Genomic DNA, 19,449 nt, shown 5'->3' on the forward strand with positions numbered 1-19,449 from the left:
CAGTGATGGAGCCTCACATACTGTGGTCTGTTGGTGAGGTAGTCTATAATCCATGCAGTCAGTTGTTGGTCCACTCCCACACTCTCCATCTTCACTCTGAGTAGTGACGGCTGGATGGTGTTAAAGGCACTGGAGAAGTCAAAAAACATGACCCTCACAGCGCTCCCGCTGTCCTCCAGGTGTAGTAGTGATCTGTGCAGCAGGTAGATCACTGCGTCGTCCACTCCTATCCCAGGCCGGTAAGCAAACTGCAGGGGGTCCAGCTGAGTGCCCACCAGGGGTCGCAGGTGCTGCAGGATAATCCTCTCCATGGTCTTCATCAGGTGAGAGGTCAAGGCAACAGGCCTGAAGTGGTTAGGCTCCTTGGGACGTGGTGTCTTTGGTATCGGGACCACACAGGAGGTCTTCGACAGGGCCGGGACTTTCTCCAGGCTCAGGCTGAGATTGAACAAGTGCCTTAACACTCCACAGAGCTGGTCAGCACAGTCCTTGATGATTCTTGGGCTGATGCCGTCCGGTCCCGGGGCCTTCCTTGCCTTGATCTTCTTTAGTTGACTTCTCACCTGATCATCAGTTATGGAGAGGGGGGTAGAGGATGGCTGGGATGTGGATGTGGGGGTGAAGAGTGGTGAGTGGGTAGGGGATGGAGGGGGGGCAGACTCAAATCTGTTGAAAAACAGATTGAGCTCATCTGCCCAGATTTTGTCCCCACTGGCTTGGTCTCTCCCCACTCCTTTACCATGGCCTGTGATGGTCTGCAGACCTCTCCAGACTTCCCTGGCATTATTCTGCTCCAGCCGCTTCTCCAGTTTCCTCCTGTAGCAGTCCTTCCCCTTCCTGATCTTATGCCGGAGTTCCCTCTGGACTCTGCGCAGCTCCTCCTTGTCCCCCAAGTTGAAGACCCTCTTCTTCTTGTTCAGCAGGGCCTTGATCTCAGAGGTCATCCAGGGTTTGTTGTTGGGAAAACACCGCACCACCTTGGAGGGCACAGTGTTCTCCACACAGAAGTTGATATAGTCTGTGATGCAGTGCGTCATGCTGTCAATGTCACTGCCATGAGGACTACAGAGCGCTTCCCAGTCTGTTGTCTGGAAGCAGTCTCTGAGCCTAGCACTGCTCTCCTCAGACCACTGCTTCACAGGCCTCTTCACAGGGGGTTGTCTATTCACTACTGGAGTGTAGTCTGTGACGAGATGGACGAGGTTGTGATCAGAACGACCCAGCGGGGGCAGGGGGGATGAGGTGTATGCATCCTTGATGTTTGCATACAAGAGGTCCAACGTTTTATTGTCTCTAGTGTGGCATTTGACATACTGGGTGAAGGTGGGAAGAGCAGAGGACAGGGAAGCATGATTGAAGTCACCGGAGATGAGGAGGAGGGATTGGGGGTGCTGGTTCTGAAGTTGAGAGACGATGGTGTGGGTCTGCTCTATAGCTGCAGCAGCGACCGCTGAGGGGGGGATGTACACAGTCATAGCAATAACATGTGAAAACTCCCTCGGAAGGTAGTACGGCCGCATGCTAACCGCTAACAGTTCCACGTCTCTGGTGCACAGTTGCTCCTTCACACAGATGTGTCCCAGGTGGCACCATCTATCATTCACAAACACAGCGATTCCCCCTCCCTTCTTCTTACCGCTCTCCGTTGCATTCCTGTCCGCTCGTACCAACTGGAATCCGTCCAGTGCGACATGTGAATCCGGAGAAAGCTCACTCAGCCACGTCTCCGTGAAGCACATGAGGCTGCATTCCCGGTACTCCCTCTGCAGTCGGGTCAGCGCCGTTAGCTCTTCCATCTTGTTGGGGAGAGATCTTACGTTCCCCATGATGACAGACGGTAGACATGGCTTTTACCGTCTTTTCCGCTTCTTCCACTTCACTCCCGACCTGCATCCTCTTCTCCTCCTCTGCAGCTCCTTGGGGATCTCCGGCCTCTCCACGCAGAGAGGGGGTGTGTGGCACAGGGCTAACAGCTGATCCCAGGTGTAAACAATGGAGCCTTGGTTGAATGGGGGGCCGTGGCTGAAGAGGTTTCCCACAGTTGAGCTGAGAAGTTCAAAGAGCATCAAGGCGCAGATTACAAAAGTAACAATATGAACCTCCATAGCTGCACACTCGACAAAATGCGACCAAAAGGAAAGTAAGAAGAAATCTAAAAAACTATAAAAACCCTAAAAGGTGGAAGAAAAGTACAGAGCTGCTATAACTGGCAGCCACTCAAGCGGCGCCATTTTGAAAAAAAAAACAAAAACAAACTGGCGTAGTGACACAGCGCCACTACCGAGAGGTAAAACAATGTCATAGGACACCGATGTGGATTGACTGGGAAACAAGAACAACCCACATCCATTGTTTTGTTTCTGTGATATCATGTGGCATCCCAGTCAATATCATGGTGACTTACTTGATGAGCACTTGGCCTGGGGCGTCTTTCCCACTTGATTTTGGGTAGGTGGAAGAAAGTTTCTACCACTCTGCTGCCCACCCAGCATCTGAAAGCTGTAGCTCATCCTCCGTGTATTCAAGGTTTTAGATCCTCATTTGTCCAAAAGTAGTTGTCAAAGTGGGTGGCAGCTCTCACAAAGTCTGCCATGATTAGTAGTAGCAAACTGACACGCGTTTTCTGTGCTGCTGTTGTGGACCGAAGTAGCGGTACTTCCTTTCTATGGGCTCTGTGAAATCAATGTGTTCTACTCATCTTTAAAATGATCAAAATACTGCAAGTATGACATGTTATCATGAATGTACCTGCTACTACACGCATACTTCACAGCATGAAAAGAACACCATAAAACCTTGTGGGAGCTTTTTAGAGGGCTTTATAGGGGAAACAGGTGTATTCCATTAGGTGCATCGTTAGCTCCCTCATGCTAACTGTTTTTCTCTTTTCAGAACTGACAGAAAAGGGAAAGACACGTGTGTTCATGTTTCACATAAGGGATTGTGGATGACCCCAAAAATGTGCAGTTTAATCACATTTGAGTCATATCTACACGTGACCGTTTTAGTCGACAAAAACTCAAACAAGGAAAACTCCCACACGACTCGTCACATTTTAGTCATGAAAAAACGGCTGGTCAATCAAATGATTGCGTCATCGTCCTCGCTGAAGAAAACAACATTAAGGTTAAGCTATGTTTATCTTATCCCACCTTTCCGGCCCCCACTGGACCAATGATAGCTAGGAGCTGGTGTGACTTCACTGTGAGAGTAATGTCCTGCAGAGACGGGGCGTCCAGAACCTGAAAGGAACACACATTGGACACGTTTGATATCACAGCAAAGTGATCTTCAGAATTGGAAAGCTTGTTTTAGAAATAGAAACAATATGTTAAAACGACAGGGTTTTAGTGGAACTTAGTGGGAACTTGTAAACACAGGACGTCACTCACTCACAGCATACACGCAACATGTGAAGGACATATGAAATACACCCTAGCAACACAACAACTGCTTACTTTTCTCCCTGTGCTTGTCTTGCACACTGGAAGGGGCGTTGCAAGGGAGGGAGAGACAGGCTTATTTATTTGCACAACCATTGCACCCTCTCTGCCATCCCTAATTCCAAAATTGCAGTACATGCTGTTAGCAAACCCTCCTGCACTGCACCTCATCGTCTACACCGTGCCAGCCAGGTGGGGGCGCTGTTCTTTTCTCCAACAGTGCCGTTAGTTTATTTAAAGGTAGAGGCGCCTTATAAGACGTACAGTACTAAACCTTGTCCAGGGAGGGCCCCGTATTGCATAATCAACCTGCTTAAAAGTGATATACGGATATTCCCAAAACAAAATCAGGTTGTCTTGTTTGGAAATTATGTTGAGGAAAAAGTGATAATATTACGGGAATGAAGTCCAAATATAATGAGAATAAAATTGACAAGAAGGAAGTTGAAACATCTGGAAAATGAACAGTGGAAAAGAAAAAAAACAGCTGTAATTTGACGGCAACGAAGTCCAAATAATAACATAAAAAGTTGTAAACGTGTAATATTAGGAGGAAAAATAATGTTATATTAATTTTAGTAGCATACAGTTGAAATATTAAAGCAAAAATATGTCGTTCTTTTTAATTCATAATATTACGAGAAACAAACTAAATCAAGTCTTAAGGAAACCTTTGGAATATTATGAGAATAAAGTCATAATATTATGAGTAGAACATTTACAAGAAGAAAGTTGAAATATTTAGAAAAAAACGTGCAAAAATATTATGAAAAACAACTAATAAAGTTGTACATTTTAGGAAGGTTGGCGGAAAAAGTTTTGTTATGAGAATCGAGTCACGATATTAGAGGAAAACAAGTTGAAAGTTGAAATAGTTGGGGAAAAAACGAGAGCAGAAATGGAAAAAACAGCTGTCACTTTACCAGAAGAAAGTCCAAATATTCAGAGAAAAAAGTTGGAACCTAACAAGAAGAAAAAGTTGCTAATTTATGAAAATAATCTCATAATATTGTGTTCATTTTAGTAGCGTACAGTTGAAGTATTCAAGCAAGAAAAAATATGTTTTTTTAAGTCGTAATGCGAGAAACAAAGAAAACAAATAAAGTCTTATTAATATTACGCAAATGAGTCAGAATATCAGGAAAGGTAGAAGATCGATGAAGAAAGTTTAAACATTGAGAATATTCCAAAAAACAACAGTAAAAACGGGAGAAAAGAGCGACGTAGATATGAATAACATGTTCTTTATGACAAAGCTGAGATGCATGAAATACTGCACATATGGCTTCTTATATATTCATATTTGACACAATAGGATGAAAGTGGGAAGAAATAGAAAGATGAAAAGAACAAGCTCCCACGTGAAAAGCCTACATAGAGCAGGTGAGCATCATAAACACGTCCTGGCATTCATAGCAAGTCATTCATGCCAGCTGCCACCATCACAATGACTCCAAAGAAGAGAGGAGGAAATGTGCCTACAGGATGAGAAGAGAAGAGAAGTGCGCTTGCATGCTGACTGAGATGATGGGTGGTGTGGTGACCCGACAGCAGGCCATCATGGAGCCAGCATCCACACTGCACCACAGTAAGCATTCACCTTGTCCCAGTAGCAGGTCAGACTCTTCATCTCGATGCAGTTGGCCTTCTTTTCTTCCACTCTCAATGTTCTTTTCTTCATTTCATCCAGCAGGAGGAAATTCTGGAAGGATTGACACATGGATGTGTAAGCCGCCACTCACCGCGAGTTCCATGTCAGGCAGGAAGCACCCTGCACCAATGTGAATATGTTGCCTTGACTCGGGCTGCATCATTGTTTTATATCATGTTGATAGCAAATGCTAACTGGATGTGTCTCATGAACGTTACGCAGCTACAGTATTTTCACTGACGTATGACCAGTACTCGGTACTTACATACACAACTATTGCTTATCTATAAGCAATAGTTGCAGATGCAATAATAGCAGATGGAAATTAGCTCTGAGCTAAATCTGGTGCAGACATCTTTTTAATGAAACTGCACACTGCCCTTAATAAACTAAACTAAACTAAATTTACACACTGAAGTGAATTATGACAGCAACTACTTTGATTACTGTAAACTTTGAAAATGTGAATGTGAAATACCAATCATGAATATTTACAGTAGTATTTCAGAGTCTACTGGTAGATGTGACATTTTGACGTGTAGCTTGCATGCACCCCTGATGTACATGTATAACCTATATAAATACCTACTCAGATGTTTTCAAATAAATATAGTATATATATATATATATTCTACATTCATAGTAGGAGGTACATTTTTGGGACTTGGTCCTTTTAAAAGCAGCTCGCAGGCTGAAAAAGTGTGAGCACTGCTGGTCCACCCCTACACTGCGTGCACAAGTATTAGGCAGGTCAGTATTTGGAGCGTCTTGTCATTTTCATGCATATTTTCCAAGCTCAAGCTGAATAAACATGACTGCCTATTGGGTTGCAGCACACCAGCTGGGCTACCACTAAGGGCTGGAATGATTCCAAGATGAGCTCGTTGGGCCTTTTCAGCTTGGAGATGGACTCCAACTCAACTCCCAAACCTCCTGCCACTTTCTTCACACAGTGGTACAAGAAAAGAAGACTGTGATTGTTATGCAGGACTGCGTGGCGAGCTAGTGAAGGTCTTCCAAGATAATGACATGACCTCCTTGCTCGCCTATTGGGTACATAAAGATAAGACTGACAGGGAAGTTAAAAGGTCCACCTCTCTGAACAGCGTCTGGAAGGCTTTGGTTGCTGCCGCACAACAAGTTGATGGTCAAATGATGAAGAGGGTGGCAGATTCTATGGGTGGAAGGCTTTTCCGTCTTATTGAAAAGAAGGGTGGCTATTGGTCACTCATTTCTTTTTGGAAATGTCTGGAATATTTATTTGTAACGTTTGTGTTGTTGATCATTCTGACTTTAAAAAATGACAACAAAGCAGTGAGATGGCAACATTTGTCTTTTTCTTTGAGTTGCCTAATAATTGTGCACAGAGATATTCTCAACAAAAGCCAAAACATCGCTTTCACTTCCTTAAATAGTCAAGTGTGAGGTTTATTAACACTTTGGGCTGACCAAGAGCACCGTTGTTGCTCAATAAGAAAAGCCTTCATCAGTAATGCAAATGTATCATCTCAGATATGCTGTAACTTCACCTTATTTGAGCGCGTGTACCGTCTGAGTGTCTTCGTGTAAATGCAATGACGTCAGGCCAGGTGAAGGATCAACCAGGACACCACTGTTTCATCGGGCTAGCCCTCAGAGGCTGCTCCCCCCAGGAAGTACCACTAGCGGGTGCTGAAAGCATCTGTTGACACCCAATATGACCTTTTGATGTGGCATGTAGGAACTGATACGCTTCCTTTAGTGTAACAATGAATTAGAAGGGTTGCAGTCATGAAGCCGTCCTTTGACGCCACTTCTCTTCAGACCAACGAGCACCTGGAACTAATTTGTGTCTCTACAATGTCATTGATTTGCAACAGTTGGAGTCAGGAGGCCAGTCTTGGCCAGACATCTGCACTCTCTATGACCTCCTTTGCAAAGCTAATGAACTGTGCTAACGCCCTGTCTTTATTTCAGGCATCCTCTTTTCTGAAGAAAGCTTTTTTTCCACAACAAGACCTACAGCAGTCTAGAGCGACAGCGGTCTAGAGCGACAGCAGTCTAGACCAGGGGTGTCCAAAGGTTTCCCAGCGAGGGCCGCATCATGAAACATAAAAGGATGCAACTTTGCCACTTTGGTATTTTGTGTTTTGCATCTGAGCTTCACTCTTTGCTCTTTCCCCCCCCATTTTTGCTGTTTTTTTTTTTAAACGTTCCAAATATTTCAGGTTTCTTCTGGTAAATGTCCTGCTCATAATTATGATTTTATTTCCGTAATATTTGGACGTCATTCCTACAATATTAAAACCTTTCCCACAACCTGATTTCCCAAAAATGACAACTTTTGTTTGTTCATCATAACATCATCAGCTAAAAAAAAAAAAGCATTTTTTTGATATCATGATATCATTTCCCCTCATAATATAAGGAGTGGACTTTTTCCTGGTGAGAATCCAACTTGTTGTTTTTTTAAATGTCAACTTCCTGCTTGTAAATAATATACCTTCTTGTAATTCCAAAAATGACAACTTCATTTGTTGTTTTGTTTGTTTGCCATACTATGACAACTTTGTCAAAAATAACATATATTTTCTTGAATATTTGACCTCTATGCTACGAAAATGACATCATTTTGACTCTTAATGTTACCAGTTTTTCTGGCGAGCACATGACGTTATTGTGGCCAAATGCCAGCTGCTTTTATATGAATATGACAGAAACAACCGTTTCTTCAAGGTTGCAATATTATGACAAACAACACAAAAAAAAGAAAGGTGTCATTTTTGGAAAATTAAGATGCGGAAAAAGTCATCATATTTCAAAAAGAACATTTCTTTTCAGAACAAAGTTGAAATATTTGGAAAATGTAAAAATGGAAATGCAAAAACAACAAAAAGAGCAAAGAGTGAAGTAGATATGAACGAGAGAAGCACTCGGAGTGCAGACCCCGCCCAGCACCCCAGTCCCCCCCATGCTGTCATCCACCCTTCCAACTCATTCAATCCTACATTTTTTGCATCAGTCTTTGATATTTTGCAGAACCTGTTGGAAAGTTGTCCTGTATTTTTTTCCCAAGTTCTCTGACCATTTTTGTGGAATTTATGCACAAATGCTGAAGATGCTCCTATCTGGCAACGTTCAAGAATGCTTGAAAACATTCCTGCATCCAGATGGTGATCCGGATCACCCCAAAATGTCATCTGGCCTCCACATCCCGTGTCTGACAATTCCTGAAAATGTCATCCCCATCCATTCAGAACTTTTTGAGTTATTTTGAACACAAACAAACAGATCAACAGCGGTAAAAACAGCCACTGGTATGTTTTTGATCACTTCTTAGCATGTCTCACACAACATCAAAGTGGCAAAGCGGCATCTTTTCATTCCTCGCTGTGAAGAGGTTCGGACGTGCTGACTGCTTGTTTGCTGTAAAAGGAGGCGTACGGAGGAAATGAGGCTGCATAGAAGCTGCAAAAGGGGGCGACTGAGCATCACCTTGATCCTGCGAATGCTGACTATGGTCTCTGACACTTTTTCCACGGCCAGCGGGAAGAAGAGCGTCACCGTGAGCTTGATGGTTCCGTACAGGGACACGGTGACAAACACTCGGCTGGCGCTGATGCTGTTGCCCAGCACCGCGTACACGGCGAAGGTGGCAAACACCACGATCTTACTGCTGGCGAAGAAGGACGCCATGTTGAGTCCTCGCAAGTAGGAGCTCTTCATGACCTGGCTGATTTCCTTCCTAAAGAGAGAACAAACGTGCGCGTGACGCTGGAGAAGTGTGCCGTGGTGATTTATTTGTGGCGGTTCATCACTTCTACACCTGCAACACTCTGGTAGTTACAGCGTAAGAGACCTTGTACATACCACACATTCGGTGTGGTTAAGCTTTGGCTAAGTTTAAATACCGTGCTGCTCGCGAGGCAGTGAGGAAACGGTAGCTCTTTCTTTGGCAGGAGCCAATCACGAGCCATCAGAGCACTCGCAACGAGCAGGGCAGGAGGTGATGATATGTATAACAGTATAACTCACAGTGCCACAGTTTACTAACAGCGCTACATTCAGCACACGGCAACTTAACACTCAAAAGGTGTGCCTTGCCGGCCACAGGCAAGTATAATGTCGCCCGTGCAGAATAAAGTAGCAGGAACCAAAGCAAACGTGTGACGTGTTACCTCCTGGACTCTGTGACGAGAGCAGAGAAAGGCTTTTCCCAAGCATACATCTTGATGACCCTGATGCCAGACACCACTTCATTCATGATGCGGATACGACGGTCAGTCAGAACCGCCGTTTTACTCCTGCATGAGAGAATCAGTCATTCATAGCACACGTGCACCACAGACGGGTGCACTACTCACCTGAAGATCCCAAAAAGCTTCCCGAACCACGTCTGCACGGGAATCAACAAGGCCAGGACGGCCACGCCGGCCAGACATGACGGTCCGATCTCATACCAAAGGAACGTGATGATCACAGCTGCTTGTAGCGGTGCAACCCACAGGTAGTGGAGATTGAGTGTAATCTGCAACAAACAAACGCTACATCACCCAACTTATTCACTAAATGTAGTCTTAACCTGACACTTGTTTTCCTGCAGCACAAATGTACTTTGAATTACGCAAACAACATATATTGAATGAAAATCATTGCAACAGATACATTTATTGAGTGGACTGAAATTTGTATTTAGCAGCACCTAGCTTGTTGTCTACGAATTCATTCAAGAAATATTGTAATAAGAGTTTAATTGTAATATTTCACATCCTATTAAAGCATTACAATTGTTACATGGATTTTAAATAAGCTTTCACAAAAAAAATAAAAAATAAAAAGTCAGCTTTTGGAAATTAGCTAGCTTACCTACCGGCTGACATGCTGCCATTTTGGGGACACACCATGGCTTCTTATATTAAGGCTAAAAGCTAGCTGGTTTCTGTAGCTTGTTTTCTATGACTTAATTGAAGAAATATAGTAGGAAGAACTGAATTGAAATATGTGACACCCTATCAAAGCATTACAATTGTGACATAGATTTAAAATGAGCTTTCATGGCAAAAAAATGGTCAGCTTTTGGAAGTGAGCTAGCTTACCTGCTTACTGTCATTTTGGGGACACACCATGGCTTCTTATGAGTAAAGGCTAAAAGCCAGCTAGTTTCTGTAGCTTCTTTTCTATTAATTAAATAAATATAGACAGAAGAATTAAATTAGAATATTTCACACCATTAAAGCATTAGAATGGTTAAATGGATTTAAAATGAGCATTCGTAATGCAAAAGTCATCTTTTGGAAATGAACTAGCTTACTTGATGACACACTGCCGTTTTGGTGACACAGCATGGCTTCTTATGGGTTAATGCTAAACGCTAGCTAGTTTCGTAGCTTGTTTTCTATGAATCAGTTGAAGAAATATAGTAGGAAGAGTTAAATTGTAATATTTCACACCCTGTTAAGGTATTACAATTGTTATATGGTTTTAAAATGAGCTTTCATGTTAAAAAAATAAATATGAAAAAGCTTTTGGAAATGAGCTATCTTACCTGCTGACACGCTGCCATTGTGGGGAAGCAGGTCCTGGGACAGTCACATGTGACATGACAACCACTCCTAAATGTTTCCTAGATGTCACCAGGTGAGTTCATAGGACACATTTGAACACATTTAAAGTTTGCCTATGTGGTAATTACGAGATGGAAGGCAGGTCTGTCCAAACTGTCTTATCCTATAGCGTAGTCTCCCAGCCATGGAAGCATCATGGCTTGATGTACTCGGCAGCAACCAGCAGAGGGCGCAGTTCATTCACGTTTTGAGCATGACTTCTTTGCAGATATGACTTTTACACGTAGCTAGTGTGCCACTGAGCTGGGTCATTACCAAAAGCTGTTTTTTTAACCATGAAAGCTCATTTTAAATCCATGAAAGAATCGCAATATGGTCTTCTATGTGCGATTTCAAGCATCATCTGATGGCAGAATGTGAAGGATCCTTGTGAAGGCGTGGGAGCACAGCTGACCTCATCAAAGCGGTTGATGTCGTTGGAAAGGAGGTTCACGATTTGTCCCGTGGTGGTGTGTCCCATGGCTTGGCTGCTGAGGCGAAGAGCCTGCAGAAAACCACAAAGACGTCCAAGTAGATGTCAGCATCTTCAAGGAGCGTGTCATCCTCACTGACCTTGCAGTAGATGACGTGGCACACGGCCACTCTCATCTTCATGCCGGTTCTTTGCACTAAATAGTAGTAGACGTGCTGGAGGAGCGTGAGAGCAAAGGTGGAGAGGCACATGCCAGCGGCGCAGACGTACGCCACGTGAACGCCACCACGGTCATCCGGATCGTAGTTCTCAAAGAAGACGAGGATTTGCCCCAGAAGAAGCGGCTGGATGACTTTAACTGCTTCCTGCAGAAGAAGGAGCAAAGCATTATTCAGCATGTGCAGCTGATGTGTTCCACGTGATGGGCATGGACGGGTCATACCATCCCTGCTTTCACTGTTAGCATCACACTCCCACGTCATCACAACACTCCATTCTCCCATATCAATATCATTATCCAATACCGATATCAATATGCAATACCAATATCAATATCCAATACCAATATCAATATCGAATATCAATATCAATATCCAATACCAATATCATTATCCAATAACAATATCAATATCCAATACCAATATCATTATCCAATAACAATATCAATATCCAATACCAATATCATTATCCAATACCAATATCAATATCCAATACCAATATCATTATCCAATAACAATATCAATATCCAATACCAATATCAATATCCAATACCAATATCATTATCCAATACCAATATCAATACCCAATACCAATATCATTATCCAATACCAATATCAATATCCAATACCAATATCAATATGCAATACCAATATCAATATCCAATACCAATATCAATACCAATATCCAATACCAATATCAATATCCAATACCAATATTATTATCCAATACCAATATCAATATCCAATACCAATATCAATATCCAATACCAATATCATTATCCAATAACAATATCAATATCCAATACCAATATCAATATCCAATACCAATATCATTATCCAATACCAATATCCAATATCAATATCCAATACCAATATCAATATCATTATCCAATACCAATATCAATACCCAATACCAATATCATTATCCAATACCAATATCAATATCCAATACCAATATCAATATGCAATACCAATATCATTATCCAATACCAATATCCAATATCAATATCCAATACCAATATCAATATCATTATCCAATACCAATATCAATATCCAATACCAATATCATTATCCAATAACAATATCAATATCCAATACCAATATCATTATCCAATAACAATATCAATATCCAATACCAATATCAATATCCAATACCAATATCATTATCCAATACCAATATCCAATATCAATATCCAATACCAATATCAATATCATTATCCAATACCAATATCAATACCCAATACCAATATCAATATCCAATACCAATATCATTATCCAATACCAATATCAATATCCAATACCAATATCAATATCCAATACCAAAATCAATATCATTATCCAATACCAATATCAATATCAATATCCAATATCAATATCCAATATCAATATCCAATACCGATATCATTATCCAATACCAATATCAATATCAATATCCAATATCAATATCAATATCCAATACTATTATCAATATCATTATCCAATACCAATATCAATATCAATATCCAATAACAATATCAATATCCAATATCAATGTCCAATATCAATATCCAATACCAATATCAATATCCAATACCAATATCCAATATCAATGTCCAATATCAATATCCAATACCAATATCAATATCTAATACCAATATCCAATACCAATATCCAATACCAATATCCAATATAAATACCAATACCCAATATCAATATCCAATACCAATATTAATGTCCAATATCAATATCAATACCCAATATCAATATCCAATATCAATACCAATATCAATATCCAATATCAATATCAACGTCCAATATCAATATCAATATTCGATATCAATATCCAATATCAATGTTCAATATCAATATCAATGTCCGATATCAATGTCCAATATCAATATCCAATATCCAACATCAATATCAATATCCAATATAAATGTCCGATATCAATGTCCAATATCAATATTTGATATCAAAATCCAATATCAATATTTGATATCAATATCCAATGTTAATATCCAGTGTCAATGTCCAATATCAATATTTGATATGAATATCCAATATTAATATCCAACATCACTATCAATATCAGTATCGGTATCCAGTATCCAGCTCTTCTTCTGCTTCTGATAACAATGGGCCTCATTCACGAACATCTTCTTAAAAGTCTTCTTAAGAAGTGTACGTAAGAAGGCGCGCGTTGGAAACTGCGCCACATTCACGACACGTTCTTAAGTAGGGATAATCGTTCGCACCGGTGGTCTTAGGTTGATGAATGCTGCGATGCCCAAATTTTTTTTAATAAGAATAAAAAAAAAGTTTGGAAAATGAGCTTGGGGAAAAAGTGATAATATTATGGGAATCAAGTCACAACATTACTGAAGAAAATGTACGCGAAGAGAAAACAGCTGCAATCTTTGACCAGAATAAAGTCTAAATATTATCCCAAAAATGAAGTTGTCATTTGTGGTAAATTAGCTTGGGAGAAATAAAGGGCAGATCATAAATCAGCGATTTAGTTGGGATTTATTTTCCTTTTAGTGATGAATGATTCATTCATAGTAAGTGTGGCAATAAAGTCAGACAACTACCAGGAGAAAATAGATGATAGTATAGTCCACACAATGTGTGACCAATTGCAACTCAGTAGGCGTGGTCGGCCAAGAGGAGATCGCCTTTTCATTCTTTGTTCTTCTGCTGAATAACAGACACGTGAAATGAAGGACTATTTCTTTTTGGGGGGTAAAGTAAGGAGGCCCCTCAAGGCCCCTTGAAGGAAGATGGCAGGGCCAGGGTTAGCTAGCGCCATCAGCAGGAGGCCATTATGTGCTGCGTGTCAGTGCTTAGTGGAGCGCAAGCGGCAAATATGCATGTGCCACTGGCAATTAGCATCCTTCTAGCGGCCGCTCCTGCTGCTCTACGCACAAAAACACCACCTTCCTTCTATAGCCTCTTTACTATGCTATGCTATGCTATGCTATGCAATGCTATACTATACTATACTAACACTGGGATAAAACACCACCTTCCTTCTTCAGCTTTTCATGTTCATACCTCATCATATCCTTCCCATCATATCATGGCTTTATCGGCATAATGTTCTGCCTTAATTCCTGTGATATCATGGCTTTATTCCCATAATATTATGACTATTGGCGTAATATCATGGCTTTATCGGCTTAATGTTCTGCCTTTACTGTGGATGCTGCTGCCTGGGTTAAGGCAGGAGGCGGAGCTTGTGGAAGGGGGTTAATGATGGTTAGTGAGGATGTAATAGTGACTGGGATGATGATGATGATGATATCATACCAGTGATAATGCAAAGAGTCCAGCTGCCGCGTAGGACTTCCCGTAGCACCTGATCAGGACTTTGCTGAGTTTGGGCTGGCGGAGCTCCTTGGTGGCCTTTTTTACCTCCACATCCCAAAACCTGCAAAAAAACATCATCATCATCATCATCACCATCATAATCATCATCATCAGCACCACTGCTGGCATACCAAGGGTGGTATCAGTAGATCAGCACTGGTGTTTGTCTTCCAATGAAGACTTAGAAGTGAGCGATAAGAAGATCCACTTCATGCTTCTCTTAAGCTTCCTGTTTATTTGCTGGACACACATTTAAAATCTTCTTGTAATATTTTGACTTTATTCCCAAAATATTAGAAACCCTCCCCCCCAATCATAATATGATGGGAATAAAGTCATAATATGATGAGAATAAAGTCATAATATCATGGGAATAAAGTCATTAATTATGAGAATAAAGTCATAATATTATGGGAATAAAGTCATAACGTTATGGGAATAAAGTCATAATATTATGTGAATAAAGTCATAATATCATGGGAATAAAGTCATAATATTATGTGAATAAAGTCATAATATTATGAGAATAAAGTCATAATATTATGGGAATAAAGTCATAATATTATGAGAATAAAGTCATAATGTTATGAGAATAAAGTCATAATATGATGGGAATAAAGTCATAATATGATGGGAATAAAGTCATAATATTATGGGAATAAAGTCATAATGTTATGGGAATAAAGTCATAATATTATGGGAATAAAGTCATAATGTTATGGGAATAAAGTCATAATATTATGGGAATAAAGTCATAATATTATGAGAATAAAGTCATAATATCATGGGAATAAAGTCATAATATTATGAGAATAAAGTCATAATGTTATGGGAATAAAGTCATCATATTATGGAAATAAAGTCATAATATTATGAGAATAAAGTCATAATGTTATGGGAATAAAGTCATAATATTATGAGAATAAAGTCCTCATATTATGGAAATAAAGTCATAATATTACAAGGAAGACAATTTACAATATCTGGAAAATGTTAAGAGAAAAGCAACAACATGAAGAAAAAAACAGCTGTCATTTAAAGAAACTAAAGTCAAAATATGAAGAGAAAAAAGTCTAAGGAGTAAACAAAGTGTGAAGTAGGTAGAATAAAGTGGTCATATGAGGAGGAAAAGCTACCTCACATACACATGGGGCTGAAACATGACAGGAACGTGTCTGTGGTAACGTCCTAATAGGAGGACAACACACTTTGGAACGTGAGGTCATCACCTCAAACAGGAAACACATCTTCTGATCATAGTAGTCTTTATTATGAGCAAGAATACTAGTATAGAATAGTACTGGATGTAGTACTCTATGTACTGCATCCACAGTACTGGATGTAGTACTCTATGTACTGCATCCACATTACTGTATGTCGTACTCAATGTACTGCATCCACAGTACTGTATGTAGTACTCTATGTACTGCATCCACAGTACTGTATGTAGTAGTGTATGAGTGCATGCACAGTACTGTATGGAGTAGTGTATGAGTGCATGCACAGTACTGGATGTAGTAGTGTATGTACTGCGTGACAGTACTGTATGTAGTAGTGTATGAGTGCATGCACAGTACTGTATGTAGTAGTGTATGTACTGCGTGACAGTACTGTATGTAGTAGTGTATGAGTGCATGTGCAGGACGTATCAGGTACCTCTGCAGGTCTTGTCCCAGTAAGTGGGCTCCATCTTGGGGGAGAAGGGCGTACAAGTCGCTTTCCTCCAACCTTCGCTTATGTCCGAGGTGCAGCAGGGGGCGGAGCCAGCTGAAACAGCCACCCGCCATTGTTATCCGGGTCACACGCCATCTCCTCTTTGTCTACTTCCTCCCTGTGTGGGGTGGAGCTACAAGCTCTCCTACGGACACGCGCCCTTTTTCCTTCCATTCTGGTAGCATCATGCCTAGCATCAACTTGGAACACTCATCAAACCAAAATAAGTTGGTATTTTTGGAAAATTAGGTGGGGAAAAAAGTTATCATTTTACAAGAGTAAAGTCCAAATATTACGAGAACATTTACAAGAAGAAAGCTGGAAAATATTTGTAAAAAATAACAGCACAAATGGCAAAAAAAAAGTAAAGTGGTAATATTCTGATAAACAAACAAAACAACATAAAGTTTTGGGAAAATTGCATTGGGAATAAAGTAATAATATTACGGGAATAAAGTGATAATATGATAGGAATAAAGTGATAATATTATGGGAATAAAGTGATAATATTATGGGAATAAAGCCATAATATTACGGGAATAAAGTCATAATATTATGGGAATAAAGCCATTATATTACGGTAATAAGGTTATAATATTATGGGAATAAAGTCATAATATTACGGGTATAAAGTCATAATATTATAGGAATAGAGTGACAATATTACGGGAATAAAGTCATAATATTATAGGATTAAAGTGACAATATTACGGGAATAAAATCATAATATTATGGGAATAAAGTAATAATATTTTGGGAATAAAGTGATAATATTATGGGAATAAAATGATAATTTTATGGGAATAAAGTGATAATATTATGGGAATAGGGTCATAATATTATAGGAATAAAGTGATAATATTATGGGAATAAAGTGATAATATTATGGGAATAAAGTGTAAATATTATGGGAATAAAGTCAAAATATTATGGAAATAAAGGTATAATATTATGAAATAAAGTCATAAAAGTATGAGAATAAAGTTGTAATATTTTCAGAATAAAGTTATTATAATATGATGGGAATAAAGTTGTAATATAATGTGTGTGTGTGTGTGTGTGTGCATAAAGAAAAAGCAAAGGTTATGTAGAAGAAGAGGCGCAGATGTTCCATGAGAAGGTTTGGTATCTGGTGTGTTCCTTGAGGGCAGACGTCCAGCCGAGCCGCCAATTAGCAGCCTGAGTGTGTTTGGGTTTTGCTTTGTGTTGGGATTTAACGCTTCCGTGCTTCCTGTGCTTCCACGCTGCCAATGGCTAACCACAGCCAAAAATGACTAACAGGTATTTGCCCTCCCGGTCGGTGGCACCACTCCACCGCTTACGGTGCCAAGGGTTAGGGTATATTAGGGTTAGGGTGCCAAGGGTTAGGGTTTATTAGGGTTAGGGTGTCAAGGGTTAGAGTGTTAAGGGTTAGGGTTTATTAGGTTTAGGGTGTTAAGGGTTAGGGTTTATAAGGGTTAGAGTTTATTAGGGTTAGGGTTTATTTGGGTTAGGGTGTTAAGGGTTAGGGTTTATTAGGGTTTATTAGGGTTAGGGTGTCAAGGGTTAGGGTTTATTAGGGTTAGGTGCCAAGGGTTAGGTGCCAAGGGTTAGGGTTTATTTGGGTTAGGGTGTCAAGGGTTAGGGTTTATTAGGGTTAGGTGCAAAGGGTTAGGATTTATTTGGGTTAGTGTACCAAGGGTTAGCGGGCCAAGGGTTAGGGTTTATTAGGGTTAGGGTGTCAAGGGTTAGGGTTTATAAGGGTTCGGGTTTATTAGGGTTAGAGTTTATTAGGGTTAGGGTGTTAAGGGTTAGGGTGCCAAGGGTTAGGGTTTATTAGGGTTAGGGTGCCAAGGGTTAGGGTTTATTAGGGTTCGGGTTTATTAGGGTTAGAGTTTATTAGGGTTAGGGTGTTAAGGGTTAGGGTGCCAAGGGTTAGGGTTTATTAGGGTTAGGGTGTTAAGGGTTAGGGTTTATTAGGTTTAGGGTGTCAAGGGTTAGGGTGTTAAGGGTTAGGGTTTATTAGGTTTAGGATGTCAAGGGTTAGGGTGTTAAGGGTTAGGGTTTATTAGGGTTAGGGTGTTAAGGGTTTATTAGGGTTAGGGTGCCAAGGGTTAGGGTTTATTAGGGTTAGGGTGTTAAGGGTTAGGGTTTATTAGGTTTAGGATGTCAAGGGTTAGGGTGTTAAGGGTTAGGGTTTATTAGGTTTAGGGTGTCAAGGGTTAGGGCAGAGGTCGGGAACCTTTTTGGCTAAGAGAGCCATGAAAGCCACATATTTTAAAATGTATTTCCGTGAGAGCCATATCATATTTTTTAACACCGAATACAACCAAATGTGTGTATACAGTATTTAAGGAATACTAGCAATTTTAGAATATCAGTCTCTGAATGTATTCTTTGTAATAATGTTGTTATATTGAAGCTAACCAATAATAAATAACTTTTTACCATTAATGCAGCTTCCGGTGCTGCATGGTTTTGTGCCCTACTCCGTATCTTTCTTTCTTTTCCTTTTTCATCAAAAGGGTTGTCTCTGCACAATTAGCTAGCTGACTATTTGATTAAAGGAGGTTTGATTAAAGGAGGGACAACCCCAATAATCAAGTTTTGGTGTCTGACACGGAAAACATGGGAAGGACAGCTGGCATTGCGCTAGAAAAAAAAATGGATGGGTTAAAATGCATTACAATGCATATTTTGAATTTTGTAATGTTTCTGTTTCTGTAATGTTTTACTTTAAAATGTCAGGAAAACAAATTAAAATAAACACATTTTATGGTGTTAAGAAATGTCTGAGAGCCAGATGCAGTCATCAAAAGAGCCACATCTGGCTCCCGAGCCATAGGTTCCCTACCCCTGGGTTAGGGTGTTAAGGGTTAGGGTTTATTAGGGTTAGGGTGCCAAGGGACAATCAAAACCAAGTGCGGGCCAAGAATGGCTCCCAGGCCGCACTTTGTGAGTCGCCAAAGGTAAATGAGAATTGACTTGCACATTTGTATGACCTTATGACGTAACCCAGAGCTTAGCTAAACAGCTTATGGGTTTAGATTAGCGGCAACTTTGTGTTGTTAAGCAAAAGAAC

The 19,449-nt window shown here is 40.3% G+C and overlaps 1 protein-coding gene across 11 annotated transcripts in view; it reads right to left on the reverse strand.

Moving 5' to 3' along the window:
* Positions 1-19,449, reverse strand: part of LOC129194389 (ATP-binding cassette sub-family C member 4-like) — a 65,651-nt gene that overhangs the window by 29,057 nt on the left and 17,145 nt on the right. For 7 of the 11 annotated variants that reach the window (XR_008573755.1, XM_054799632.1, XM_054799623.1 and 4 more), the window contains 9 exons: positions 16,332-16,442; positions 14,616-14,736; positions 11,250-11,474; positions 11,092-11,181; positions 9,438-9,601; positions 9,252-9,377; positions 8,569-8,818; positions 5,044-5,145; positions 3,153-3,242 (listed from right to left, as the gene is read on the reverse strand). Coding sequence is in view for 10 of the 11 variants with exons in the window: in XM_054799632.1 (XP_054655607.1) it covers positions 3,153-3,242; positions 5,044-5,145; positions 8,569-8,818; positions 9,252-9,377; positions 9,438-9,601; positions 11,092-11,181; positions 11,250-11,474; positions 14,616-14,736; positions 16,332-16,442 (1,279 nt within the window). In the remaining variant the exon portion in view is untranslated. Of the gene's footprint in view, positions 1-3,152; positions 3,243-5,043; positions 5,146-8,568; positions 8,819-9,251; positions 9,378-9,437; positions 9,602-10,169; positions 10,251-10,618; positions 11,060-11,091; positions 11,182-11,249; positions 11,475-14,615; positions 14,737-14,806; positions 14,916-16,331; positions 16,443-19,449 lie in introns of those variants that run through there. The other 4 variants (XM_054799640.1, XM_054799650.1, XM_054799659.1 and 1 more) reach the window with 4 other exon arrangements.

This window comes from Dunckerocampus dactyliophorus, chromosome 1 (assembly GCF_027744805.1).
Source record: "Dunckerocampus dactyliophorus isolate RoL2022-P2 chromosome 1, RoL_Ddac_1.1, whole genome shotgun sequence".
NCBI classification, from domain to species: Eukaryota; Metazoa; Chordata; class Actinopteri; order Syngnathiformes; family Syngnathidae; genus Dunckerocampus; species Dunckerocampus dactyliophorus.